Below are 27,928 nucleotides of genomic sequence, written 5' to 3'. Positions count from 1 at the left end.
GAGAAGATAGGTGGCCACAAAACAAAGTCCTCAAAGAGGACAACAGTACCGAAAGGAAAGCAGAGGGAAGGGGGTAAAAAATGGGAGCAGGGGAAGAAATAACACAGAAGCCAAAAATAAGACACTAAGGAGAAGCTGGAAGTGAATTGGGGCTGGTTGAGAGGCTGTTCGTGGGGGCAGAAGATGGGACATGCCACAGCATGCCCTTTCCCTGTGTCTATGGGGGACAGCTTCTAAAACACAAGGGTTCTGTTTTCGAGGTACTGATTTGCTTTGAAAAAGAAAGGATCCCTGTGCTTCACTCTCAATTTGTTGGTGTGTCAAATTTACTAGAATAGGGCATTCTGGAGCTTGCAGTCATAGTAAGTGTGTGCTTACAGACCTTGGGCTTCCCTCCCAATGATGGGCTTTGTAGCTACCTCAAATAAAATAACATGGGGTTAGAATAATCAAATATGCTTGTAAACCCAGAAGTCTAATGGTTGATTTTCTTCTGGGCTTGTTTGCTTGCTGGTGGTGTCTGCTTTCTATTCTCTTACAGAGTTCTATTGGAAGAGTGCTATCTTTTGTTTTTGACAGAATGCTGATCCAGGTGTGCCTGTATTTTTACTGTAAATTTTTGTGGCGTTGCCTGAAATTTGTAATGAGAAAGCTGACTGGAAGATGTGAACTGCAACGGATCTGTTACAATACCAAGCCTGGAGCTTCTAGAACTATGAAAATCGGTAAGCACGAAACAAAGCAGTAAGCAAAATGTAGGCTTTCTGGGATTGAGGATACACTGTTATTTTTCAGTATAGTAATTGTAAACCACTTGTAAAAGATAATTTTTGAATGGCTTTTTAAATCATCTCTTTTCCAGAAACATCACTGAGGGATTCAAAAAGTAAGGTAAGTAAAATTGTTCCTCTATTTTTCAGCAACTTTTCAATTGAAGACTTACCTCCATCATCAAAAAGTAAAAATTTTAAGAAACAAAAATATACTTTTGGCTACGAATACTAATGCAAACTGAGAAGAATGAATTGTTTTCCCATCACAAACCACTGTGCTTTTTACATGAGAGCAGCCACTCAAGAATTTCTAGGCAGATTTATGACGCACATATTATTTCATTGATGAATTAATCCTTTTTTATGCCTCTTTCCAAATCATAAAATAAATATTCCTTGAAAATAAGATCAGTGGTAACTCTCTGGTATTTCATCAATATCCAAATCATTTAACTTTATACTCAAGATTTTCCAAGAAAATCAAAGAAGCCACTATACTAGCATTTATAGCACATAGTTAAGCATCCACATAAGAAAGAAAAATCTGCTTCTCAAGATTCTTGAATATTTAATTTAATTTTGGCATCCTTAGGACTATATACCCCATGTACTTCACACAGTCATAGACATAATGCCCATTAACAATGGAAGCCATGTGTGGTGAGTGAGAAAATGAAAATATAATATTTCTAGTTAAGTAGTTTAAAACAGATGAAGATGGTAAAAAAAACTTACGTATTTTTGTTTTATGTTAATTACCTTAATCAGAAAAATTGTACTACCTCCACTGTGAAAATATCAAACTTACTAGAATTCAAATACTACATCAATTTTTGCCTTTAGTTTAGTTTCTTATCTTCATATAGAAGCTTTAAACAAATATTTGAGGCCCCTATTTAAATATACCCCACTTAAGACACCAGTGTTCATGACAAAACAACTGATTAAAACATGTTTTCCAGCTACTGCAGACTTCAGTGAGTGTTCATCCTGATGCTATTGAAAAAACTATAGAAGACATTATGGAACTGAAAAAAATTAACGCTGACATAAATCCACAGTAAGAATATGTTTATTATGTTGTAAATATAAAACAGAAGTCACATGCCACATATTTAGTATTTCTAAATACTCTCTCTCTAACTACGGTCTCACACGCTCTTTCTCTCTCTCTTCCCTGACCCAAATAATCATCTGCATGTTGTGACTTTCAGATGAAAAATAAAGAAAAAAGATACCTTTTTCATATTGGTAAATAGCAGCAGCTTTGTACTTCTGTTGTGATTTATGCTTATGCTTCTGAGATGCAATGAATGTAAGAAATCTGGTGGATGCCTCTGATATCAGAAGGTGAAATAAAGGGAGCCCATTCATCAACAGTCGCTCCATATGATGCCTGTGTTTTACATTAACAGTAAATGTTCAAATTGTAAATGTGCCTGAGCTGATTCTGCTCCATGAAGAATATTTCTTCAGTTCATGACAGGCTGATAATCTTGGAGACAGTTTCTACCTGCTTGTGAAGAAGACAGGCATGTGTGGGAGAGAGAAATGGTTTTTATATGAAGACTTTAGAACTTTGTAATTTAGTCATCTCATCTTGGAAGTATTAAAATGCATTTGGTGATGTACATGACATTTAAAATTAGCTTTATATTTTCCATTGTGTACAGGAATTTTTCTGTAAAATTTTAGGCTAAGGATATTGGGTAGAATAAATTCTGTTTGCAGATATATTCAGATAAAGTTTAGGTAAGTAACAAACTGTCTTTTAGATGTGCATACTTAAGAACTTCAGATGTTATCACTAAAGAAAGCTTTTAATTGCCAAAGATGAGAAGCTGTAGTCAAAGGGAATTCAGAGTGCACTTTGCATAGGTCTGTATCGTGAAGGGATTCTAGTACTAGCTGATTGAGGCTCATCACAAAACTCTATATCCATGTAGTCTCCATAGTATTCTTCTGTAGAAACTTCAGCTAATTAGCTGCCTTTTCTTTATTCAGCCATTAAATGTGATTTAATTATACAGTAAATGTCTTTTTGAAATCTTCTGACATATTTTATTTCTCTGGGAAGCTGGTAAGAATGAAATTCATTTTAAATTAAGTTGAACCAAAAATTTATGATTACAATTAGGCATGAGAGATATATTAGACCTATAATCATATTTAGAGATTGGGTTAGATTTAATAGCAAATCTTTTCTGTCTCTTTTATGAAAGTTATATATTTCATTCAAAAGTGTTTCCTTACCATCTATTCTTTTGATTTCCTTTAGGGAGAAAAAAACACTTATAGGTAGTAGATTATGTTTTTTAAAGCTCAATATGGATTTTAGTGTGGTTTTTTTCCAGGTTGACATTGACAAAGTGTGATTTTTTTTTTTAATTGAATAATTTTCTGGAAAAAAATCAAGAGATAGAGAGGGCTGGGGGAAATACCTTGTAATTTATCAAGCCATTACCACTATTAACCTTACTTTGTTTTATACATATTTTTCAGGTGCCACTTACAGTGGTGGTAAGAATTACTACAGTCAAATTGAATTGGGTCTTTTGTTTTCTTCTTTTTTATTTCTCCCACTCCCTTCTTTCCCTCAAAATTAACTCTCTTCTCAGTCCTGTGTTGATTTTTTGGGTGACGAGTACCACTGTGCCTTTTGCCTAAATATCTGATTTAGTTTTTTTTAATTGAACATTCAATTTTATTTAAGTTTAGTATTCTGGGTTATCTGACACTGCCTTCTATGTTTGGAGTAAGCATACAATCCTAAAACTTAAATTTTTCTATTGTCCCCAACTTTAGACTTAACCTCTATACATCTCATCCCCCCCAAAAAAGATGATTATGACACTGTCATTGTGATTATGGTGATCCCCCAACTCCAGCAAAAAATGCTTAAATTTAGTGAGTGAATTAGAAGTTGGAGTATATTGAACAGTAACTCTTAGGCTGAATCATATGAAATTGCTATTGTTGAATCACAAAAGTGAATAACTATAAAGAAATTAGCAGGAAAAAATAAACATGAAATACTACCTTTAGATTTAAAAATGCCATCAAATGAGTACAGGAAGATAATTTATGTAACAGTAGTTTATAGGAAAAAAGGATCTTGGTGATTATTTAGCCACCTGTTTAATAAACTTGTAATGTTATGTGATTGCTTAAAGAGACCCTATTTTACTTTCTGCGTTGTAGGAGAGAAAAACAGCATTCAGATCACAGGAAGTAATTATCCTCTCTATGTCATGCTTGCCAGATTCTTTTTTGTTCCAGTGATACGTTTTAAGGGGACTGTTAATCATACAAACTGTGCATTCAAGAAGACTGAGCAAGATAGTAAAACATCTGAAAACCATGTCCCATGAGAAGGAATTGAAGGAAGAGGGGAGTTTTTTTTTTTTTTGGTTGTTTTTTTTTTTAACCCTGGAGATGAGACTAGAAGAAAGAATTCTTCCTGTCTTAAAATGAATAGGCATGGCAGGGAAAAGTGGAAATGAATTTGCTCTGAGAACAGCGTTTGAACCACTTAGTAATAAAGAAAGCAGATTCTGTTTCAGCATAAGAATAGGCATTCAGACAAGTAGAGCAGTCAGAATGGAATGGGAAATTTTGTAAAGTACTGAGTTCTTTCTCTTGCCATTGTCTTATCTGTCAGGGGTGCTCTGCAAGCAGAGGTATTTTTATTGTTGTTGTTTTTATTTGTTTCAAAATTTTTCTTACCTCTAAGCCCCTGAGGGCTATTTATCTCTCTCTCACTGACACCTCCCCCCACACACCCTTCTGAAGTGTTTCTGATATATCTACCTAAGGGAGCTAAATGATCCCTAAGAAACCATGATCACCTATATTTTCTACATCTTTCAAGTCACTTGCATAAACAGCTCCTTGTTTTTAAGCCATATTATTGCAGTTTGGCTTAAGAAAAGGCTGGAATGAGAGGTAAATTTTAGCCAAGTTCCACAACTGTCCATGTGGAGCTTCAGTTAAAAATTGTGCTTCTATTAGATAGATCCTATATGAGCAATTTCCAAATATTATATAAATATGAAAAGTCCTATTGTGCATACATCAAGTGAACAAATGCCAGAGAATGTGGTTTTTTTTCCCTCATGTGTGTTTCTTCTATTTTTTAACACGTTAGGTTGGGAATCTCTCTTCAAGCTTGCCTTCTGCAAATTGTTGGGTACAGAAACCTTATTGCAGATGTGGAAAAACTGCGCAGAGAACCCTATGACTCTGATAATCCCCAACATGAAGAAATGCTTTTGAAGGTTAGTCCTTGAACACATTTCAGTTCTTCGCTTAGGTCAGCTAATGTTTGCCAAGCTCCTGCTATGTGCTAGGCACTGCTCTGGACATGGCGGGGCACAAAGGTGAATACGACATGGACACTGAACTAATTGGTAAAGCCTACATTTTCTTGCTGGTTCAGATGTTGGAGGTAAATTGTTCAATAGAAAATTCATGTGAGAAGTTAAATATAAAGCCAATTTTCATTTGGAATCTGAGAAAGCATCAGAGGTGATTTCTATGGCCTCTCACATTTGGCTCAAGTTTAGATTGTTTAACTGTGTTGAAAGCCAATAGGAGAAATAGAATTTGTCAAAGAGTGACCTAGGATTTCCATTTACGACTTTTAATAGACATCAAAGAAGATGAAGTTGGTTTCTGCTTCCACAATAGCTCCCTGGGGAAATTACCCAAGATCTTAATGCTGATTATTTATTCATGTAACTTGAGTATTAGAAGAGTAAGTAAGGGTTTACATATGGTGTATTAAAGCTGTTTGAAGAATAATATGCAGTTATAAATACTCCTTCTTGGCTGTCAAATAAAACCTTAAAAATCTGATCTGATCTGATAGTGTATTATGACACATCAATACAACTTTAAAAAATTAAGACAAAAAATATTAAGACAAACCTTTAGAACTACTCATCTGAAATGTTTTATAAATTCATTTCTGAAAATAGATGCTTCTTAGGATGGAATGCTTCTTTGTCCTTTCCTAGAATTCAAAAAGGCAGTAATGAAATTGGAGTAATACATTTGTTTAGCTGCCTTAATTTTATTTTATTGAAAGATGTAAATAGAAGCTGCCATTTAAAAAATGTATCCTGTTGTGTTTTTGTGTGGAGTGTGTATTTTTGTGTATGTAGGTAGTTAAGCAGATGATTCATTTGTCTCTACTAATTAGTGCTAGACCTGATGTCAATCATTAAAATTAAAGAGGCCTCATTCTTACCAATGGTTTCTTCTTCCCTTTCTCCTCTGCTTAATTTTAGCCAACCTACTGGCTGAGCTTCATCTCTTTGATTGCTTTTTTCTTTATGTTCTGATAGAGATAGTCAAGTTCAATAAAACGAACTCAAGGTGGGAAATAAGAGGTGATGAAAGAGAAAAGAGGTGTTATAATTAACAGACTGGCCACAGCTCCTGAACAATTCATTAAAATGGCTGAAATGCCCTCTGAATCAATGACATTTGGGTACCCGCTATATGTCATCTTAGTTGATCTGTTGTATGTGTGCTGGTACATAGGTTTTCAACAAATATGATTGAATGCATGAATTATTGAAGTCATTAGATACAGGTCAAGAACTTTTATGATATGACTTTTACCTGTGGTCACAATTTGAGTATGTAGGTATTATTTTTTATAGTCACAGCTATAAGAGGTAGGCAAGGTGACAGTTATCTTTATTTTTTTCATCATTAACTTTATTTAAAAAACATTTTTTATTGAGGTACAGTTGGTGTACAATATTATATGTTTCAGGTTATACAACATAGTGATTCATAATTTTTAAAGGTTATACTCCATTTATACTTATAAAATATTGGATATATTTCCTGTGCTATACAATATATCCTTGTAGCTTATTTTATACATAGTTGTTTGTACCTCTTAATCCCCTACCCCTGTCTTGACCCTCCATGCTTCCCTCTCCCAATTGCTAACCACTAGTTTGTTCTCTATATCTGTGAGTCTATTTCTTTTTTGTTTTATTTACTAGTTTGTTTTATTTTTTTAGGTTCCATATATAAGTGATATCATGCAGTATTTGTCTTTATCTGTCTGACTTATTTCACTTAGCATAATACCTCCAAGTCCATCCATGTTGCTGCAAATGGCAAAATTTTATTCTTTTTAGGGCTGAATATATATACCACCATTATATATATACACCACATATTCTTTTTTATAAAAATAAATTTATTTATTTATTTATTTTTGGCTGCATTGGGTCTTCGTTGCTGCGTGCGGGCTTTCTCTAGTTGCGGCGAGCAGGGGCTACCCTTCATTGTGGTGCATGGGTGTCTCATTGCGGTGGCTTCTCTTGTTGTGGGGCATGGGTTCTAGGTGCATGGGCTTCAGTAGTTGTGGAACACGGGGTCAGTAGTTGTGGCTCATGGGCTCTAGAGCACAGGCTCAGTAGCTGTGGCACATGGGCTTAGGTGCTCCGCAGCATGTGGGATCTTCCCCGACCAAGGCTCGAACCCTTGTCCCCTGCATTGGCAGGCAGATTCTTAACTACTGCACCACCAGGGATGTCCCTATAACCACATATTCTTTATCCATTTATCTGCTGATGGACACTTAGGTTGCTTCCATATCCTGGCAACTGTAAATAATGCTGCTATGAACATTGGGGTGCATGTATCCTTTCAAAATAGTGTTTTCAAGTTTTTCAAATATATACCCAGGAGTGGAATTGCTGGGTCATATAGTAGCTTTATTTTTAGTTTTCTGAAGCTGCCATACTATTCTCCACAGTGACTGCACCAATTTATATTACCACCAACAGTGTACAAAGGCTCCCTTTTCTCCACATCCTCATCAACATTGTTATTTGTGGTCTTTCTGATGATAGCCATTTTGACAAGCATGAGGTGATATCTCATTGTGGTTTTGACTTGCATTTCTCTGATGATTAATGATGTTGAGCATCTTTTCAGTGCCTGTTGGCCAAATTTATGTCCTCTTAGGAAAAATGTCTATTCAGGTCTTCTGCCTATTTTTTAATTGGGTTTTTTTTTTAAGTTTTATTTTTATTGAAGTATAGTTGATTTACAATGTTGTGTTAGTTTCTGGTGTACAACAAAGTGATTCAGTTTCATATATATATGTATACACACACACGTATCTATATATTCTTTTCCATTGTGGTTTATTACAGGGTATTGAATATAGCAGTAAGAACTTGTTTATCCATTCCATATACGATAGTTTGCATCTGCTAATCCCAAACTCCCAATCAATCCCTCCCCTACCACAATCTGTTCTCTATGTCTGTGAATCTGTTTCTGTTTTATAAATAAGTTCATTTGTGTCATATTTTAGATTCCACATATAAGTGATATCATATGGTATTTGTCTTTCTCTGTCTGACTTACTTCACTTAGTATGATAATCTCTAGGTGCATCCATGTTGCTGCAAATAGCATTATTTCATTCTTTTTTATGGCTGAGTTGTATTCTTTCTTTATGCACTCATCTGTCAATGGACATTTAGGTTGCTTCTGTATCTTGGCTGTTGTAAATATTGCTATTGCTATTGCGATTGCTTGGCTGTTGTAAATATTGCTATGAACATTGGGGTTCATGTATCTTTTTGAATTATAGTTTTGTCCAGATATATGCCCAGGAGTGGGATTACTGGATCATATGGCAACTCTATTTTTAGTTTTTTGAGGAACCTCCACACTGTTTTCCAAGGTGGCTGCACCAGTTTACGTTCCCGGCAACAGTGTAGGAGGGTTCCCTTTCCTCCACACCCTCTCCAGCATTTGTTATTTGTAAAGGTTTTAATGATGGCCATTCTGACTGGTGTAAGGTGATACCTCATTGTATTTTTGATTTGCATTTCTCTAGTAATTAGCAATGTTGAGCATCTTTTCATGTGCCTATTGCCCATCTGTATGTCTTCCTTGGAGAAATGTTTGTTTAGATCTTCTGCTCATTTTTTGGTTGGGATGTTTGTTGTTTTGTCATTGAGTTGTATGAGCTGTTTGTATATTTTGGAAATTGAGCCCTTGTCAGTCACATTGTTTGAAAATATTTTCTCCCAGTACATAGGTTGTCTTTTCAGTTTGTTTATGGTTTCCTTTTTTGGGCAAAGCTTATAAGTTTGATTATCCCCATTTATTTATTTTTGCTTTTACTTTTATTGCCTTGGGAGACTGCTGGTGCTGGACTTATGTTTGTTGAGAGTTTTTTTTATTACTGATTCAATTTCATTACTGGCAATTGATCTGTTCACATTTTCTATTTCTTCCTCATTCAGTCCTGGGAGATCGTACATTTCTAAGAATTTGTCCATTTCTTCTAGGTTGTTCATTTTATTGGCATACAGTTATTCATAGTAGTCTCTTATGATCCTTTATATTTCTGTGGTGTCAGTTTTAATTACTCCTACTTCATTTCTGATTTTATTGATTTGGGCTCCTTCTCTTTTTTTCTTGGTGAATCTGGCTAAAGGTTTATCCATTTGTTTATCTTTTCAAAAATCCAGCTCTTAGTTTAATTGATCTTTTCTATTGTTTCTTTAGACTCTATTTCATTTATTTCTGCTCTGATCATTATAATTTTTTTCCCTCCTACTAACTTTGGATTTTATTTGTTCTTTCTCTAGTTCTTTTGGTATAAGGTTGTTTATTTGAGATTTTTCTTGTTTCCTGAGGTAAACTTGTATTGCTATAAACTTTCCTCTTAGAACTGCTTTTGCTGCATCCTGTAGATTTTGGTTCATTGGGTTTTCATTTTCATTTGTCTCCAGGTACTTTTTAATTTCCTCCTCTATTTCTTCAGTGATCCATTGGTTGTTCAGTAGCATATTGTTTAGTCTCCCTGTGTTTGTGTTTTTTGCAGTTTTTTTCTTGTAGTTGATTTCTAGTCTCATAGCATTGTGGTTGGAAAAGATGCTTGATATGATTTCAATTTTCTGAAACTTACTGGGGCTTGTTTTGTGCTCAGCATGTGATCTATCCTAGAGAATGTTCCATGTGTGCTCAAAAGGAATGTGTATTCTGCTACTTTTGGATGGAATGCATTGTGTGTGTGTGTGTGTGTGTGTGTATACACATACATACACATATGTGGATGTATATATACATACATACATATATATATATGCATATATATAAAGTCCATGTGTCTAATGTGTCTTTTAAGGCCAGTGTTTCCTTATTGATTTTCTGTCTGGGATCTGTCCATTGATGTAAATGGGGTGTTAAAGTCCCCTACTATTATTGTGTTACTGTCAATTTCTCTCTTTACATTGTTAATATTTACTTTATGTATCTAGGTGCTCTTATGTTGGGTGCAAATATATTTACAGTTGTTATATCTTATTCTTGGATTGATCTCTTTATCATTATGTAATGTCCTTCCTTGTATCCTATACCAGTATTTTAAAGCCTATTTTGTCTGATATAAGTATTGCTACCCCAGCTTTCTTTTGATTTCCATTTGCATGGAATACCTTTTTCCACCCCTCACATTCAGTCTGTGTGTGTCCTTAGATCTGAAGTGAGTCTCTTGTAGGCAATATATATACAGGTCTTGTTTTTGTACCTATTCAGCCATTCTATATCTTTTTTTTTTAAGTATGCATATTTTGAATTATGGTAAATACTGCCGCAATTGTTACAATTTATAATGGAGTTTTAATTTTATTTTGTGACTGGTTTTGTTAATTTCTTTTTTTTTAAATTAATTAATTAATTTATTTATTTTTGGCTGTGTTGAGTCTTCATTTCTGTGCAAGGGCTTTCTCTAGTTGTGGCAAGTGGGGGCCACTCTTCATCGTGGTGCATGGGCCTCTCACTATCGCAGCCTTTCTTGTTGCGGAGCACAGGCTCCAGACGCGCAGGCTCAGTAGTTGTGGCTCACGGGCTTAGTTGCTCTGCGGCATGTGGGATCTTCCCAGACCAGGGCTCGAACCCATGTCCCCTGCACTGACAGGCAGATTCCCAACCACTGTGCCACCAGGGAAGCCCAAGCCATTCTATATCTTTTGATTAGAGCACTTATTCCATTTACATTTAAAGTAATTGTTGATAAGTGTGTTCTTTTTGCCATTTTGTTAATTGTTTGAGGGTTGTTTTGTAGTTCTTTTTTGTTCCTTTCTTCTTTGATCTCTTCTTTTGTGATTTGATGACTATTTTTAGTGTTATGTTTGGATTCCTTTTTCTTTTTTGTGTGTATCTATTATAGAGTTTTGGTTTGTGGTTACCATGAGGTTTTTTTTGTTTGTTTTTTAGTTGTTGGTTTTTTTTTTTAAATTTTATTTTGGCTGCGTTGGGTCTTCGTTGCTGTGTGCAGGCTTTCTCTAGTTGCAGTGAGGGGGAGCTACTCTTCATTGCTGTGCGTGGGCTTCTCATTGTGGTTGCTTCTCCTGTTGCAGAGCACGGGCTCTAGACATGCGGGCTTCAGTAGTTGTGGCACATGGGCGCAGTAGTTGTGGCTCACAGGCTCTAGAGTGCCGGCTCAGTAGTTATGGCACATGGGCTTAGTTGCTCCGCGGCATGTGGGATCTTCCCGGACCAGGGATTGAACCCGTGTTCCCTGCACTGGCAGGTGGATTCTTAACCACTGCACCACCAAGGAAGTCCCCATGAGGTTTTTATATTTTATGTATTATATATATGCACTTGATTGTTTTAAGTTGCTGATCTCTTAATTTCAAATGCATTTTAACAACCCTGCATTTGTACTCTCCTCCCCTCATGATTACCGTTTTTGAAATCATATTTTACATCTAATTGTTTTTGTATCCCTTAACTGCTTATTGTGGATGTAGATGATTTTACTACTTTTGCCTTTTAACCTTCCCACTGTCTTTGTGTGTAGATTTCCCATCTTTACTGTACATTTGCCTTTACCAATGAGCTTTTTCCTCTTGTAATTTTCATGTTTCTAGTTGTAGCCCTTTCTTTTTCACTTACAGAAGTCCTTTTAACATTTTTTGCAAAGCTGGTTTGATGCTGCTGAACTCTTTTAGCTTTTCCTTGTCTATAAAGCTTTTGATTTCTCCATCAAATCTGAATGAGAGCCTTGCCAGATACAGTATTCTTGGTTACAGGTTCTTCCCTTTCATCACTTTAAATATATCATGCCAGTCCCTTCTGGCCTGCAGAGTTACTGCTGAAACATCAGCTGACAGACTTATGGGAGTTCCCTTGTATGTAATGTGTTGCTTTTCCCCTGCTGCTTTTAATATTTAATCCTGTATGGAACTCTCTGTGCTTCCTGAACTTGGGTGACTGTTTCCTTTCCCAGGTTAGGGAAGTTTTCATCTATTATGTCTTCAAATATATCCTCAGCCAACCCCTTTCTCTCTCTGTTCTCCTTCTGGGACCCCTATAATGCAAATATTAGTGTGCCTGATGAGGTCCCAGAGGTCCTCATTAAACTGTCGTCATTTCTTTTCATGCTTTTTTTTTGTCTTTTCAACATCAGTGATTTACACACTCTGTATTCCAGCTCGCTGATCCATTCCTCTGTATCATTTACTCTGCTGTTTATTTCTTCTAGTGTATTTTTCATTTCAGCTACTATATTCTTCACCTCTAGTTTTTCTTTATATTTCCTAACTCTCTGTTAAAAACTTCTAACTTCTTGTAGTGTGCAGCCATTCTTCTCCCAAGTTCTTTGATCATCTTTACAATCACTAGCCTGCATATCTTCTCAAGTAGATTGGATATTTCCACTTCGCTTATTTCTTCTTCTGGAGCTATGTCTTTTTCCTTCATTAGGAACATGTTCCTTTGTCACCTCATTGTGACTTGGTTGCTGTTTTTATTTTTATGAATCTGATAGGTTAGTTACATTTCCCAACCTTGGAGTCATGGCTTTTTGTAGGAGATGTCCTATGTATCCCAGCAGCAAACTTCCCTCTCTTTACCTGAGCTATATATGCTCTAGGGGTTCCCCCTTTGAGGACTGCATGGGTCTTTCTGTTGTGGTGAGCTGACTATGTGGGCAATCTGGTAGGCTTGGTTGGCCACTGATCTGGTTGGTTGCCAGACTCTGCCTTGTGTGGGGGCTGTTGGCTGCTGGTTGGTGGGACTAGGTCAGAAGGCAGCTGGCTGCAGAATCCTGGGTGGCCCTGAGGCTCGTGCTGGCACACTGCTGAGTGGAGTCAAGGTCCAAGAGTCTGGTTGCAGGGCCCAGGGGTCCTAGAGCTGGTGTCAGATTGCTGGTGGATGGGGCCAGTTCCTGATACAGTTGGGTGCAGGGTCTGGGGCATCCTGAAGCTTGTATTGGCCTGCTCATAGCTGACCCCAGTGTGGGGCCTGGCCTACTGGTAGGCAGGTCAGGTACGCAGGCTGAGGAACTGTGGTTTTCTTGTGGCTGTTGTCTGCTCCTCTGGTGGGTGAGGCTTCTCTGGAAGCTAGAGCAGGTACCCTGGAGAGCAGGGCCAGGGTCCAGGTGATTTTTGGACTGGTGCCTGCCCAGTGGTTGGTGGAGCTGGATCCTTGGCTCTCTGGTGGGCATGACCATATCCAGAAGCAGCTGCTGGTTTAGGATGTCTTAAGGCAGCCTATCTGCTGGTGGGTGGGGCTGTGTCTCCATCCAGTCAGTTCCTTGGCCTGAGGTACCCCAGTGCTGGTGCTACAGACTGTTGGGCCAAGGCAAGGCTTGTTCCTGGGTCTAATTAGCTCGAGGGAGGATTCTACAATGGTGCTTGCCAGCACCATTGTCCATGTGGTAGAATGAACTCTCCAAAATAGCAGCCATAAATGTCTATGTTCTCAGGGTGAGCTGCAGTTGTCTCCTGCCTCTCTGGGAGACTCTCCAAGATCAACATAAGTGTCTATGTTCTCAGGGTGAGCTGCAGTTGCCTCTTCCTCTCTGGAAGACTCTCCAAGATCAGCAGGCACCTATCAAATTACTGTTTCTTCCCTGGGTCCTGCAGCATGTTAGATTTTGTGTGTGCCCTTTAAGAGTGAAGTCTCTATTTCCCCCAGCCCCTTGAGACTTCAGAAAGAAAGACCCGCTGGCCTTCAAAGTCAATGCTCTGGGGGCTCATCTTCCCAGTGCAAGACCCCCAGGCTAGGGAGTCTGATGTGGGGCTTGGGCCTCTCACTCCTTTGAGAGAACCTCTGCATTTGTAATTATTCTCCCATTTGTGGATCACCCACCTGGGGTATGGGACTTGACTATATTGCAACTCCACCCACTCCTACCATCTTTTTGTTGTTCCTTCTGTTTATCTTTAGTTGTAGAAGATCTTTTCTGGTAGGTTTTGATCCTTTTCATCAATGGTTGTTGTGATTTTGGTGTGCCTGTAAGAGGAAGTGAGATCAAGGTCTTTCTACTCTGCCATCTTGGCCAACCTTGGGTATGTTTACTTTAGAGATAAGCAAATTACAAGCATTTCAGTCCAGGCTCTGAGTCACACAGCTAGTATATTATAAAGCCAGGACTCTTCACCCCTACAATAGGCACTTTGAGGGAAGGCATCTTTTCTATACTCAAGTGGCTTGCAGTCTAATTGGGGAGGTACTCTGCATCTACAAAAATCACTAAATCTTATCCATAGAGCTTCTCCAAAATACCTCTCAAATGTTTTCTCTTCCCACTGCCTTATTCTAGCCATAATCTCCAACCTGAACTATTAAAATAGCCTTTTAATTCTGCCACTAACCATTAGCCTCCTCCCTTCCATCTTCTAAAGTACCACCGGAGGGATTATCTAGTCATGTTATTCTCTAGGTTACAAACTTCAGGTTCTCTATGTCTGATCGTAGAAAACCCATGCATCTTAGCATGCATTTTGGACCCTTTCCAGTTTATTTCTTTAAGCTATTTCTCCTCTATCCCATTATGTACAGTCTGTTTCCTCCATGCTCTGTCATTCACCATGACCCATGCCATCCTATATACCCAGGTATTTGCTCATGCGGTTCCCTGTTACCCATTATTCTCACAGTAGAATCTGGCTCTTTTTAAAAAATTGTTACTCATTGAGTTTTGAAATCTTCTCTAGCAAATTCAGGAGTGAGATCTTTATTCTCTTCTGTTAATTCAAATTCCACATCTGATAATAAAATCAATAATAATAACACATTCATTGAGTGTTTAGTATGTGCCAATTGTTAAAGTAAGTGTTTTATAGCATTATTTCATTTAATTGTCACAATAACCTTGCAGTGAGATATTGGTATTATCCTCATTTTTCACATAGTTAGAAAGGGCTCTTAATTCCTGCACTACACTATCTCTTGAGGGAAAAACCATGTCTTGTTCACATTTGTATTTCCAGAGGCTGGCCCATGGTTTGTATTTAACTTCTTGAGCTTAGGCTTCTTCATCTTTAAAATGGGTAATTATACCCTTGTTATCTACTTCATGAAATTGTTTAGAGCTAGGGTAAGCAAATTAAGGCCTGTAGGTCAAATCTGACCTGCCATCCATTTTTCTAAGTAAGGTTTTATAGGAACACATCCACGCTCATTCAGTTATATGTTGTCTTTGGCTGCTTTTGTACTCCATTGGCAAAATTAAATAGTTGTGGCAGTGACCTTATGGCCAACAAAGCCTAAAATATTTACTATCTAGCTCTTTATAGGCAAAGTTTGCTGACCCCTGGTTTAGAGGCTTGGGTGATATATTGCCATATTGTTTAATTGCTTTCATTTATATAAACATAGGAGACCATTATCAGTGTTTCTACTTACAAACTATGAAAAAGAAACCTGGATTTTATGGTTGTTTAAACATAGGCTGGGATAAAACTGATTACATCACTTTATATTCATGTACCACTGTCCATATGATTTATTCAAATGGACATTTCTATTAAATGTTTTCTAACCAAATTAATAGTAAAGGTAAAAATTTAGGTGGATTCAAGTACTTAATAGAAAAAAATATAATCCAGAATTAAAAGATCTCCTGATGGGTAGAGCTGCTTCTCCTAGAATGAATGGAAGGACAAATGCCCTTGCTCTTTCTGTTCTGCAGCAGACCTGAGACAGGCCAGAAGTGTGCAAATAAGCTTGAGATAAACACTGAATGAAAAGAGAAGAGAATTAAACAGAGCACAGGCCATGACGGATGATGGGCTGACTCAGCGTGCAGCCTCCACATCTGTAGCTTGTCACCTGCCATGGGAATCACCCTTCCTAGCTCTCATCTCCTGCACTTGGCAGGTGGCTTTGTAATAACTCTACTCCCAGTAGTACAGCTTTAGATGGCTAGACTCCTCAGATCCCCCCACCAGAGGCCCACCACCTTAGTTCAGATTTCCAGTCAGCTTCCTAGGTACAAGAAATGACCTAACCTTTCAGAGCTACCCTCCCGCCTCCCTTTATTTTTCAAGGAAGAACTTATCTATCAGAAGAGAATCCAGTAACTCAAGAATTCTTACAGGAAATGTAATACTTGGTAGTATTTCATATAAGTGGTTTAGCATAATCGACTTTCATTTTCCATGAAAGTGACCTGTGTTAAAGCAGACAGTATTAAGAACTTATTAAGAACACTTTTTAGCCATTCATCTAGTTTGTTGTGGTACATGAAATTATTAAAATAGAATTTCTTTTTTGTAATTTATTTTTGAAGTATTTTATTATTCAAACCTTTTACTCTCCCAAAGTATTCCCTGAATGAAGGAGGTTTATAACTTAGTTGTAGACATGAAATGCTTGCTGTTGCCATTTTACTCCACTCACTTGATGAGACCTGATATTTTTAAACTGTGTAGGGCCCTGAGATTAATTCCAATCATTGTTCAGGTGAATGTGATGAGCTTTGCAATCTGTTTCCTTTTGTTTTGTTTTGTTTTCATTGTGGCAGTAACCAAATCAGTTCCCAAAGGATTTTTTAAAGGAGACATTTTTTCTCAGTTTTTAGTACTCTTCTGATGAATTAAAACTTTTTCTGTTTTGAAGAATACAGAGCACTGGCAAATTCTTATATGTACAATATAAAAAGAGATTTCTTATACCAATGTTTTGCTTTCAAGCATGATAGATTTACTTTCTTTCCTCTGAAATTTTTCTCTCACCCTTTAGATTGAATTTACCTATTGTGCTAAAACATAAAATATTGTATCATTTGAATAATAAGTAATTTTGGATTACTGCCTAAAATAAATTTGATGAATTACAACTTTGTTTTGGTTAGTATTTCCTGTCTTGGACATTGCTTTATACTATGTCAAATGTGAGAGTTCACTATAAAGCAAGATGTTTGTGTATTACTGTTCTGTTTAAGCTTTAAAATCCATATAACGTAGAATTAGCAATTTAAAAGATGAATTATGTCATGCAGCTCAATATTAAAAAAACAAACAACCCAATCAAAAAATGGGCAGAAGACCTAAATAGACATTTCTCGAAAGAAGACATACAGATGGCCAAGAGGCACATGAAAAGCTGCTCAACATCACTAATTATTAGAAAAATGCAAATCAAAACTGCAAAGAGGTATCACCGCACACCAGTTAGAATGGGCATCATCAGAAAGTCTACAAACAACAAATGCTGGAGAGGGTGTGGAGAAAAAAGAACCCTATTTCATTATTGGTGGGAACGTAAATTGATACAGCCACTATGGAGAACAGTATGGAGGTTCCTTAAAAAACTAAAAATAGAACTACCATATGACCCAGCAATCCCACTACTGGGCATATACCCTGAGAAAACCATAATTCAAAAAGAGACATGCACCCCAATGTTCATTGCAGCACTATTTACAATAGCCAGGGCATGGAAACAAGTTAAATGCCCATCAACAGACAAATGGATAAAGAAGATGTGGTACATGTATACAATGGAATATTACTCAGCCATAAAAAGGAACGAAATTGGGTCATTTGTAGAGACATGGATGGACCTAGAGACTGTCATACAGAGTGCAGTAAGCCAGAAAGAGAAAAATAAATATCGTATATTAACGCATATATGTGGAATCTAGAAAAATGGTACAGATGAACCATTTTGCAAGACAGAAATAGAGACACAGATGTAGACAACAAACGTATGGACACCAAGGGGGGAAAGCGGTGTGGGGAGAGGGTGGTGGTGGTGGTATGAATTGGGAGATTGGGATTGACATATATACACTAATATGTATAAAATAGATAACTAATAAGAACCTGCTGTATAAAAAAAATAAAAGAATAAAATTCAAAAAAAAGATGAATTATGTCTTAAGTAGTAATAGGAAATTTTATATATGTCCCTGTCGATAATGAAGATATAATATAAAATATTATTAATAGTCTAAAAAGTAAATTTGTTTACATGCCTGTCTTTATTTACTAGAAAGAACTTATGTTTTGAAATTACATGTTTATACAGTTGTGGGTCTCAGACTTTCTCCCTCTCTCAAGTAATGATATGTGCTGAGTCTATCTTTCTATACAAAGTTTAAAAAGTACAACCAGTTTCTTAAGCAGTGAAGAGCATAGTGTTTAGAATTTCTATTTGTCCATTAAAATATAATTGATCATAATTAAAATTATTTTAGGTAACTCTTAAAGATGATAATAACTTTTGAGGTTTATTCATGAACATGACTGATTTTTCTTTTTTTTTCTACTTTTTTAGTTTGTTTATTTACTTATTTATTTATTTTTTAACATCTTTATTGGAGTATAATTGCTTTACAATGGTGTGTTAGTTTCTGCTTTATAACAAAGTGAATCAGCTATACATATACATATATCCCCGTATCTCCTCCCTCTTGTGTCTCTCTCCCTCCCACCCTCCCTATCCCACCCGTCTAGGTGGTCACAAAGCACCGAGCTGATCTCCCTGTGCTATGCAGCTGCTTCCCACTAGATATCGATTTTATGTTTGGTAGTGTATATGTCCATGCCACTCTCTCAGTTTGTCCCAGCTTACCCTTCCCCCTCCCCGTATCCTCAAGTCCATTCTCTAGTAGGTCTGCATCTTTATTCCCATCCTGCCCCTAGGTTCTTCATGACCATTTTTTTTTTTTTAGATTCCATATATATGTTTTAGCATACGGTATTTGTTTTTCTCTTTCTGACTTACTTCATTCCGTATGACAGACTCTAGGCCCATCCACCTCACTACAAATAACTCAGTTTTGTTTCTTTTTATGGCTGAGTAATATTCCATTGTATATATGTGCCACATCTTCTTTATCCATTCATCTGTTGATGGACACTTAGGTGCTTCCATGCCCTGGCTATTGTAAATAGTGCTGCAATGAACATTGTGGTACATGACTCTTTTTGAACTATGGTTTTCTCAGGGTATATGCCCAGTAGTGGGATTGCTGGGTCATATGGTAGTTCTATTTTTAGTTTTTTAAGGAACCTCCATACTGTTCTCCATAGTGGCTGTATCAATTTATATTCCCACCAACAGTGCAAGAGGGTTCCCTTTTCTCCACACCCTCTCCAGCATTTATTGTTTGTAGATTTTTTGATGATGGCCATTCTGACTGGTGTGAGGTGGTACCTCATTATAGTTTTCATTTGCATTTCTCTAAGGATTAATGATGTTGAGCATTCTTTCATGTGTTTGTTGGCAATCTGTATATCTTCTTTGGAGAAATGTCTATTTAGGTCTTCTGCCCATTTTTGGATTGGGTTGTTTGTTTTTTTGGTATTGAGCTGCATGAACTGCTTGTAAATTTTGGAGATTAATTCTTTGTCAATTGCTCCATTTGCAGATATTTTCTCCCATTCTGAGGGTTGTCTTTTCTTCTTGTTTATGTTTTCCTTTGCTGTGCAAAAGCTTTTAAGTTTCATTAGGTCCCATTTGTCTACTTTTGTTTTTATTTCCATTTCTCTAGGAGGTGGGTCAAAAACGATCTTGCTGTGATTTATGTCATAGAGTGTTCTGCCTATGTTTTCCTCTAAGAGATTTATAGCTTTATACACCTTACATTTAGGTCTTTAATCCATTTTGAGTTTATTTTTGTGTATGGTGTTACGGAGTGTTCTAATTTCATTCTTTTACATGTAGCTGTCCAGTTTTCCCAGCACCATTTATGGAAGAGGCTGTCCTTTCTCTATTGAATATTCTTGCCTCCTTTATCAAAAATAAGGTGACCATATATGCGTGGGTTTATCTCTGGGCTTTCTATCCTGTTCCACTGAACAGAATATTTCTGTTTTTGTGCCAGTACCATATTGTCTTCATTACTGTAGCTTTGTAGTATAGTCTGAAGTCAGGGAACCTGATTCCTCCAACTCCATTTTCCTCTCTCAAGATTGCTTTGGCTGTTTGTGGTCTTTTGTGTTTCCACACAAATTGTGAAATTTTTTGTTCTAGTTCTGTGAAAAATGCCATTGGTAGTTTGGTAGGGATTGCATTGAATCTGTAGATTGCATTGGGTAATACAGTCATTTTCACAATGTTGATTCTTCCCATCCAAGAACATGGTATATCTCTCCATCTGTTTGTATCATCTTTGATTTTATTCATCAGTGTCTTATCGTTTTCTGCATACAGGCCTTTGGTCTCCTTAGATAGGTTTATTCCTAGGTATTTTATTCTTTTTGTTGCAATGGTAAACGGGAGTGTTTCCTTAATTTCCTTATCACATTTTTCATCATTAGTGTATAGGAATGCAAGAGATTTCTGTGCACTAATTTTGTATCCTGCTACTTTACCAAATTCATTGATGAGCTCTAGTAGTTTCCTGGTAGCATCTTTAGGATTCTCTATGTATAGTATCATGTCATCTGCAAACAGTGACAGTTTTACTTCTTCTTTTCCGATTTGGATTCCTTTTATTTCTTTTTCTTCTCTGATTTCTGTGGCTAAATCTTCCAAAACAATGTTGAATAATAGTGGTGAGAGTGGGCAACCTTGTCTTGTTCCTGATCTTAGTGGAAATGGTTTCAGTTTTTCACTATTGAGGAAGATGTTGGCTGTGGGTTTGTCATATATGACCTTTATTATGTTGAAGTAAGTTCCTTCTATGGCTACTTTCTGGAGGGTTTTTATCATAAATGGGTGTTGAATTTTGTCAAAAGTTTTTGAGCATCTACTGAGAGGATGATATGGTTTTTATTCTTCAATTTGTTAATATGGTGTATCACATTGATTGATTTGCGTATATTGAAGAATCCTTGCATTCCTGGGATAAACCCCGCTTGATCATGGTGTATGATCCTTTTAATGTGCTGTTGGATTTTGTTTGCTAGTATTTTGTTGAGGATTTTTGCATCTATGTTCATCAGTGATATTGGCCTGTAGTTTTCTTTCTTTGTGACATCTTTGTCTGGTTTTGGTATAAGGGTGATGGTGGCCTTGTAGAATGAGTTTGGGAGTGCTCTCCCTCTGCTATATTTTGGAAGAGTTTGAGAAGGATATGTGTTAGCTCTGCTCTAAATGTTTGGTACAATTCACCTGTGAAGCCATCTGGTCCTGGGCTTTTGTTTGCTGGAAGATTTTTAATCACAGTTTCAATTTCAGTGATTGTGATTGTTATGTTTATATTTTCTGTTTCTTCCTGGTTCAGTCTTGGAATGTTGTGCTTTTTTAAGAATTTGTCCATTTCTTCCAGGTTGTCCATTTTATTGGCATATAGTTGCTTGTAGTAATCTCTCATGATCCTTTGTATCTCTATAGTGTCAGATGTTAGTTCTCCTTTTTCATTTCTAATTCTGTTGATTTGAGTCTTGTCCCTTTTTTTCTTGATGAGTCTGGCTAATGGTTTATCAATTTTGTTTATCTTCTCAAAGAACCAGCTTTTAGTTTTATTGATCTTTGCTATTGTTTCCTTCATTTCTTTTTCATTTATTTATGGTCTGATCTTTATGATTTCTTTCCTTTGGCTAACTTTGGAGTTTTGTTATTCTTCTTTCTCTAATTGCTTTAGGTGTAAGGTTAGGTTGTTTATTTCAGATGTTTCTTGTTTCTAGAGGTAGAATTGTATTGCTCTAAACTTCCCCCTTAGAACTGCTTTTGCTGCTTCCCATAGGTTTTGGGTCGTCGTATTTTCATTGTCATTTGTTTCTAGGTATTTTTTTATTTCCTCTTTGATTTCTTCAGTGATCTCTTGGTTATTAAGTAGTGTATTGTTTAGCCTCCATGTGTTTGTATTTTTTACAGATTTTTCCTGTAATTGATACCTAGTCTCATAGCGTTGTGGTCAGAAAAGATACTTGATATGATTTCAATTTTCTTAAATTTACCAAGGCTTGATTTGTGACCCAAGATATGATCTATCCTGGAGAATGTTCCATGAGCACTTGAGAAGAAAGTGTATTCTGTTGTTTTTGGATGGAAGGTCCTATAAATATCGATTAAGTCCATCTTGTTTAATGTATCATTTAAAGCCTGTGTTTCCTTATTTATTTTCATTTTGGATGATCTGTCCATTGGTGAAAATGGGGTGTTAAAGTCCCCTAGTATGATTGTCTTACTGTCGATTTCCCTTTTTATGGCTGTTAACATTTGCCTTATGTATTGAGGTGCTCCTATGTTGGGTGCATAAATATTTACAATTGTTATATCTTCTTCTTGGATTGATCCCTTGATCATTATGTCACGTCCTTCTTTGTCTCTTGTAATAGTCTTTGTTTTAAAGTCTATTTTGTCTGATATGAAAATTGCTACTCCAGCTTTCTTTTGATTTCCATTTGCATGGAATATCTTTTTCCATCTCCTCACTTTCAGTCTGTATGTGTCCCTAGGTCTGGAGTGGGTCTCTTGTAGACAGCATATATATGGATCTTGTTTTTGTATCCATTCATCCAGTCTATGTCTTTTGGTTCGAACATTTAATCCATTTACATTTAAGGTAATTATTGATATGTATGTTTCTATGACCATTTTCTTAATTGTTTTAGGTTTCTTATTGTAGGTCTTTTCCTTCTGTCATGTTTCCTGCCTAGAGAAGTTCCCTTAGCATTTGTTGTAAAGCTGGTTTTGTGGTGCTGAATTCTCTTAGCTTTTGCTTGTCTGTAAAGGTTTTAATTTCTCTGTCAAATCTGAATGAGATCCTTGCTGGGTAGAGTAATCTTGGTTGTAGGTTTTTCCCTTTCATCACTTTAAATGTGTCCTGCCACTCCCTTCTGGCTTTCAGAGTTTCTGCTGAAAGTTCAGCCGTTAACCTTATGGGGATTCCCTTGTATGTTATTTGTTGTTTTCCCTTGCTGCTTTTAATATTTTTTCATGGTATTGAATTTTTGATAGTTTGATTAATATGTGTCTTGACGTGTTTCTCCTTGGATTTATCCTGTATGGGACTCTGTGCACTTCCTTGACTTGATTAACTATTTCCTTCCCCATATTAGGGAAGTTTTCAACTATAATCTCTTCAAATATCTTCTCAGTCCCTTTCTTTTTCTCTTCTTCTTCTGTGACCCCTACAATTCAAATGTTGGTGCGTTTAATGTTGTCCCAGAGGTCTCTGAGACTGTCCTCAATTCTTTTCATTCTTTTTTCTTTATTCTGCTCTGCAGTAGTTATTTCCACTATTTTATCTTCCAGGTCACTTATCTGTTCTTCTGCCTCAGTTTTTCTGATATTGATTCCTTGTAGATCATTTTTAATTTCATTTACTGTGTTGTTCTGCATTGTTTGTTTGCTCTTTAGTTCTTCTAGGTCCTTGTTAAACTTTTCTTGTACTTTCTCCATTCTATTTCCAGGATTTGGGATCATCTTTACTATCATTACTCTGAAATCTTTTTCAGGTAGACTGCTTATTTCCTCTTCATTTTTTTGCTCTGGTGGGTTTTTACCTTTTTCCTTCACCTGCTGTGTGTTTCTCTATCTTCTAATTTTGCTTAACTTACTGTGTCTGGGGTGTCCTTTTCACAGGCTGCAGGTTTGTAGTTCCCCCAGGGGCTAAGGTTGGTTCAATGGGTTGTGTCAGCTTCCTGGTGGAGGGGACTAGTCCCTGTGTTCTGTTGGATAAGGCTGGATCTTGTCTTTCTGGTGGGCAGATCCACGTCTGGTGGTGTGTTTTGGGGTGTCTGTGACCTTATTATGATTTTAGGCAGCCTTTGTGCTAGTGGGTAGGGTTGTGTTCCTGTCTTGCTAGTTGTTTGGCATAGGGTGTTCAGCATTGCAGCTTGCTGGTCATTGAGTGGAGCTGGGTCTTGGCGTTGAGATGGAGATCTCTGGGAGATTTTTGACATTTGATATTACATGGAGCTGTGGGGGTCTCTGGTGTACCAATGTCCTGAACTCAGCTCTCCCACATCAGAGGCACAGGGCTGACACCCAGCCGGAGCACCAAGACCCTGTCAGCCTCGCGGCTCAGAATAAAAGGGAGAAAAAAAGAAAGAAAGAAAGGAAAAATAAATAAATAAAATAAAATAAAGTTATTAAAATAAAAAATAATTATTAAAAATAAAAAAAGAAGGAAAGAAGTGAGCAACCAAACCAAAAAACAAACCCACCAATGATATCAAGTGCTAAAAACTATACTAAAAGAAAAAAGGACAGTCATAACCCTAGGACAAATGGTAAAAGCAAAGCTATACAGACAAAATCACACATAGAAGTATACACATACACACTCACAAAAAGAGAAAAAGGAAAAATATATATATATCATTGCTCCCAAAGTCCACCACCTCAATTTGGGATGATTCATTGTCTATTCAGCCATCCCACAGATGCAGGGTACATCAAGTTGATCGTAGAGATTTAATCTGCTGATCCTGAGGCTGCTGAGAGAGATTTCCCTTTCTCTTCTTTGTTCGCACAGCTCCTGGGGTTCAGCTTTGGATTTGGCTCCGCCTTTGCGTGTAGGACACCTGAGGGCATCTGTTCTTCACTCAGGCAGGACAGGGTTAAAGTAGCAGCTGATTAGGGGGTTCTGGCTCACTCAGACGGCGGGGTGCAGGGGGAAGGGAGGGGTATGGAATGTGGGGTGAGCCTGCGGCGGCAGAGGCCAGCATAACGTTGCAAGAGCCTGAGCTGCACCATGTGTTTTCCCGGGGAAGTTGTCTCTGGATCACAGGACTCTGGCAGTGGTGGGCTGCACAGGCTCCCGGGAGTGGAGGTGTGGATAGTGACCTGTGCTTGCACACAGGCTTCTTGGTGGCTGCAGCAGCAGCCTTAGCATCTCATGCCCGTCTCTGGGGTCTGCGCTTCTAGCCGAGGCTCACACCCGTCTCTGGAGCTCGTTTAGGCTGTGCTCTTAATCCCCTCTCCTCGCGCACCGGGAAACAAAGAGGCAAGAAAAAGTTTCTTTTTCTCCTGGCTACCTGTAGCACACTAGCCCCCTTCAGGCTGTGTTCACACAGCCAACCCCTGTCCTCTCACTGTGATCTGACCTCAGAAGCTGGAGCCTCAGCTCCCAGCCCCTGCCCACCCCTGCAGGTGAGCAGACAAGCCTCTCAGGCTGGTGAGTGCTGGTTGGCACTGATCCTCTGTGCGGGAATCTCTCTGCTTTGCCCTCTGCACCCCTGTTGCTGTGCTCTCCTCCATGGTTCCAAAGCTCCACCCCCCACCCCACCACCCGCCGTCTCTGCCAGTGAAGCAGCTTCCTAGTGTGTGGAAACTTTCCCACCTTCCCAGCTTCCTCCCACTGGTGCAGGTTCCGTCCCTATTCTTTTGTTTCTGTTTTTTCTTTTTTCTTTTGCCCTACCCAGGTACGTGGGGAGTTTTTTGCTTTTGGGGAGGCCTGAGGTCTTCTGCCAGCGTTCCGTAGATGTTCTGTAGGAGTTGTTCCACATGTAGATGTATTTCTGATGTATTTGTGGGGAGGAAGGTGATCTCCGCGTCTTACTCTTCTGCCCTCTTGAAGGTCTCCCTACTGATCTTTCTTTATTCAGCTATATGATGCTTGTTTACTCTTACCCTTGTTATAGATGAGAAATGAAACTCATCAGTTCACTTCTCTTTTTATTAACAATGCTGCTAAAAGTTTTGTTTATAAAGTGAGATAATCATCTGAGGATTTGAATAATGCATACCCTCAAATTTTTTCCTCTTCTCCCCTTCCCTTTATTCTCTTAAATATTTTTGAAGACTCCAAAGAACTTTTGTAGAAGATTGTGTGTATGTGTATATATTTATACATACATACATATGTATGTGTGTGTGTATATATATATATATACACACACACACACACGCACACATATATACATACACACACACACACATTTCTGTTTACGAGCTAAAACAGAAAGATTAAAAACACCAAAATATACAAGTGTACATTCCATTGCCTTCAGAGCAATGAGATCATCACATATAATTCAGCCTCTGGAAAATTCCACTGTATTCTTATGAGAAGATGAGAGTGAAAGACAAGTAACCTCTTAGTTTTATTGCAAAATAGTTTTTAACCTCCCAGGCTCTCTGAAAAGGTCTTAGGGTCCCTCCTAGGAGTCTTTTGATCATACTTTGAGAGCTGCTGTCATAGATAATTGAAAGATGATCAAATCTTCAATTGTAATGTATTTGCATATATTCTGATTTCCAAAGTTCCTTTTAATAATGTAGTTTACTAAATTTCAGTCAATAAGGAAGAGTATTATATTTGTGTATATCAACAGGCTAATTTTTTTCTTTTCTTCAGTTATGGAAATTCTTGAAGCCCAATACTCCGCTGGAATCCCGGATTTCTAAGCAGTGGTGTGAAATTGGTTTCCAAGGTGATGATCCTAAAACAGATTTTCGAGGAATGGGACTTTTGGGACTGTACAATTTGCAGTAAGTAAAATGAAGAATGGTTGAGTTTTAAAGTGATGTCCTGGTCTCCTCATACTGAAATGTCAAAGTTGATTTATTAGTCCCAAAAGCCACTTACCAGGAGACTCTAGGAAAACATTCAAGTCCTCTGACTTGAACTCAGGTTCATAAAATTTAAAAAGCTACTACCATCTTCCTTTTATCTGGCAAACTTCATGGATTCTTTTAAACAAATCTCAAATTTATTTTTAATTTTTTATTATGAAAAATTTCAATTATATTCAAAAACAGAGGAACGATTATAAAGAACTCCCTTTACACTGATCACCCAGATTCAGTAACTATTGCGATTTTGAAATACTTGCAACACTTGTTTTTTTGGTAGAAGTGTGTTAATGAAAATCCTATACTGTTTGTTGTTTCACCCTAATATTTCAATATATAGCTCTAAAAGACATCAATATTACCTTACATTAACCCCAATGACATTATTACACCTAACAAAATTAACAATGATTCTTTGGTATCATCTATATCCTGACCATATTCAAATTTCCCAATTCTCTCAAATATGTCTTGTTACAGCTGGTTTGATCTGATCCAGTTCCATGTAAGATCTATGCATTGCACTTAGTGATTATATCTCTCTCGTTTTTTTTTTTTTTGTCATCTTATTTTTCTTTAATTAATTTATATTGGAGTATAGTTGCTTTACAATGTTCTGTTAGTTTCTGTTGTACAGCACAGTGAATCAGCTATATGTATACATATATCCCCTCGTTTTTGGATTTCCTTCCCATTTAGGTTACCACAGAGCATAGAGTTCCCTGAGCTATACAGTAGGTTCTCGTTGTTTGTTATCTATTTTATACATAGTATCAATAGAGTATATATGTCAATCCCAATCTCCCAATTCACCCCCCACCTTGCCCTCTTGGTAGACATACGTTTGTTCTCTACCTCTGAGTCTCTATTTCTACTTTGCTCTCTGGTCCTTTTTAATTAAGTCAGTCTCTCCCCCTCTGTCCTCTCCTTTTGCCCCTCCATCATGTCATTAATTCATGCAAAATCCTAGGTCAACTGTCCTATAAAATATCCCACAATTTGTATTTGTCTGTTTTCATTTGTACCCATCCCCGGTATGCCCTGAAAATCAGAGGTACTCGGAAAGGCTTGAATAGGTTCATGCTAACATCTTGGTGGGAGGCCTGCAGCATCCCCACTCTCAGTCTTATGCTGAGATGGATCAGAGGAATCACAGCCTGATGGCTCCGTTATAAAGTCCCCATCAGCCCTTTATCTAACCATTTCCTCCAGTTATCTTCACTGAACCAATTAATTGTGCAAAGAGTGCTTTTCTAATTCTGTTATTCTTCCCACAGTTGTTGCCTAAAATTCTGTAAAGACAGTTTCCTTTATTAAATACGGTTATTTGGTTTCTCTAAAATATAGGCAGGGGGCTTCCTTGGTGGCACAGTGGTTAAGAATCCGCCTGCCAGGGCTTCCCTGGTGGCGCGGTGGTTGAGAGTCTGCTTGCTATGCAGGGGACA

At 37.5% G+C, this 27,928-nt stretch overlaps 1 protein-coding gene across 9 annotated transcripts in view; it reads left to right on the top strand.

Annotated features, from left to right (window-relative positions):
* ELMOD1 (ELMO domain containing 1) overlaps positions 1-27,928 on the top strand; it is a 129,702-nt gene that overhangs the window by 82,397 nt on the left and 19,377 nt on the right. For 8 of the 9 annotated variants that reach the window (XM_082409514.1, XM_082409515.1, XM_082409517.1 and 5 more), the window contains 5 exons: positions 580-725; positions 863-891; positions 1,736-1,833; positions 4,921-5,050; positions 26,266-26,399. In XM_082409514.1, coding sequence (XP_082265640.1) covers positions 580-725; positions 863-891; positions 1,736-1,833; positions 4,921-5,050; positions 26,266-26,399 — 537 coding nt within the window. Of the gene's footprint in view, positions 1-541; positions 726-862; positions 892-1,735; positions 1,834-4,920; positions 5,051-26,265; positions 26,400-27,928 lie in introns of all 9 variants that reach the window. The other variant, XM_082409520.1, reaches the window with a different exon arrangement.

Source organism: Balaenoptera physalus (assembly GCF_965194825.1).
Source record: "Balaenoptera physalus genome assembly, chromosome: 10".
Classification (NCBI taxonomy): Eukaryota; Metazoa; Chordata; class Mammalia; order Artiodactyla; family Balaenopteridae; genus Balaenoptera; species Balaenoptera physalus.
The sequence above is the reverse complement of the archived record's forward strand: the minus strand, read 5'-3'. Positions and strand labels throughout refer to the sequence as shown.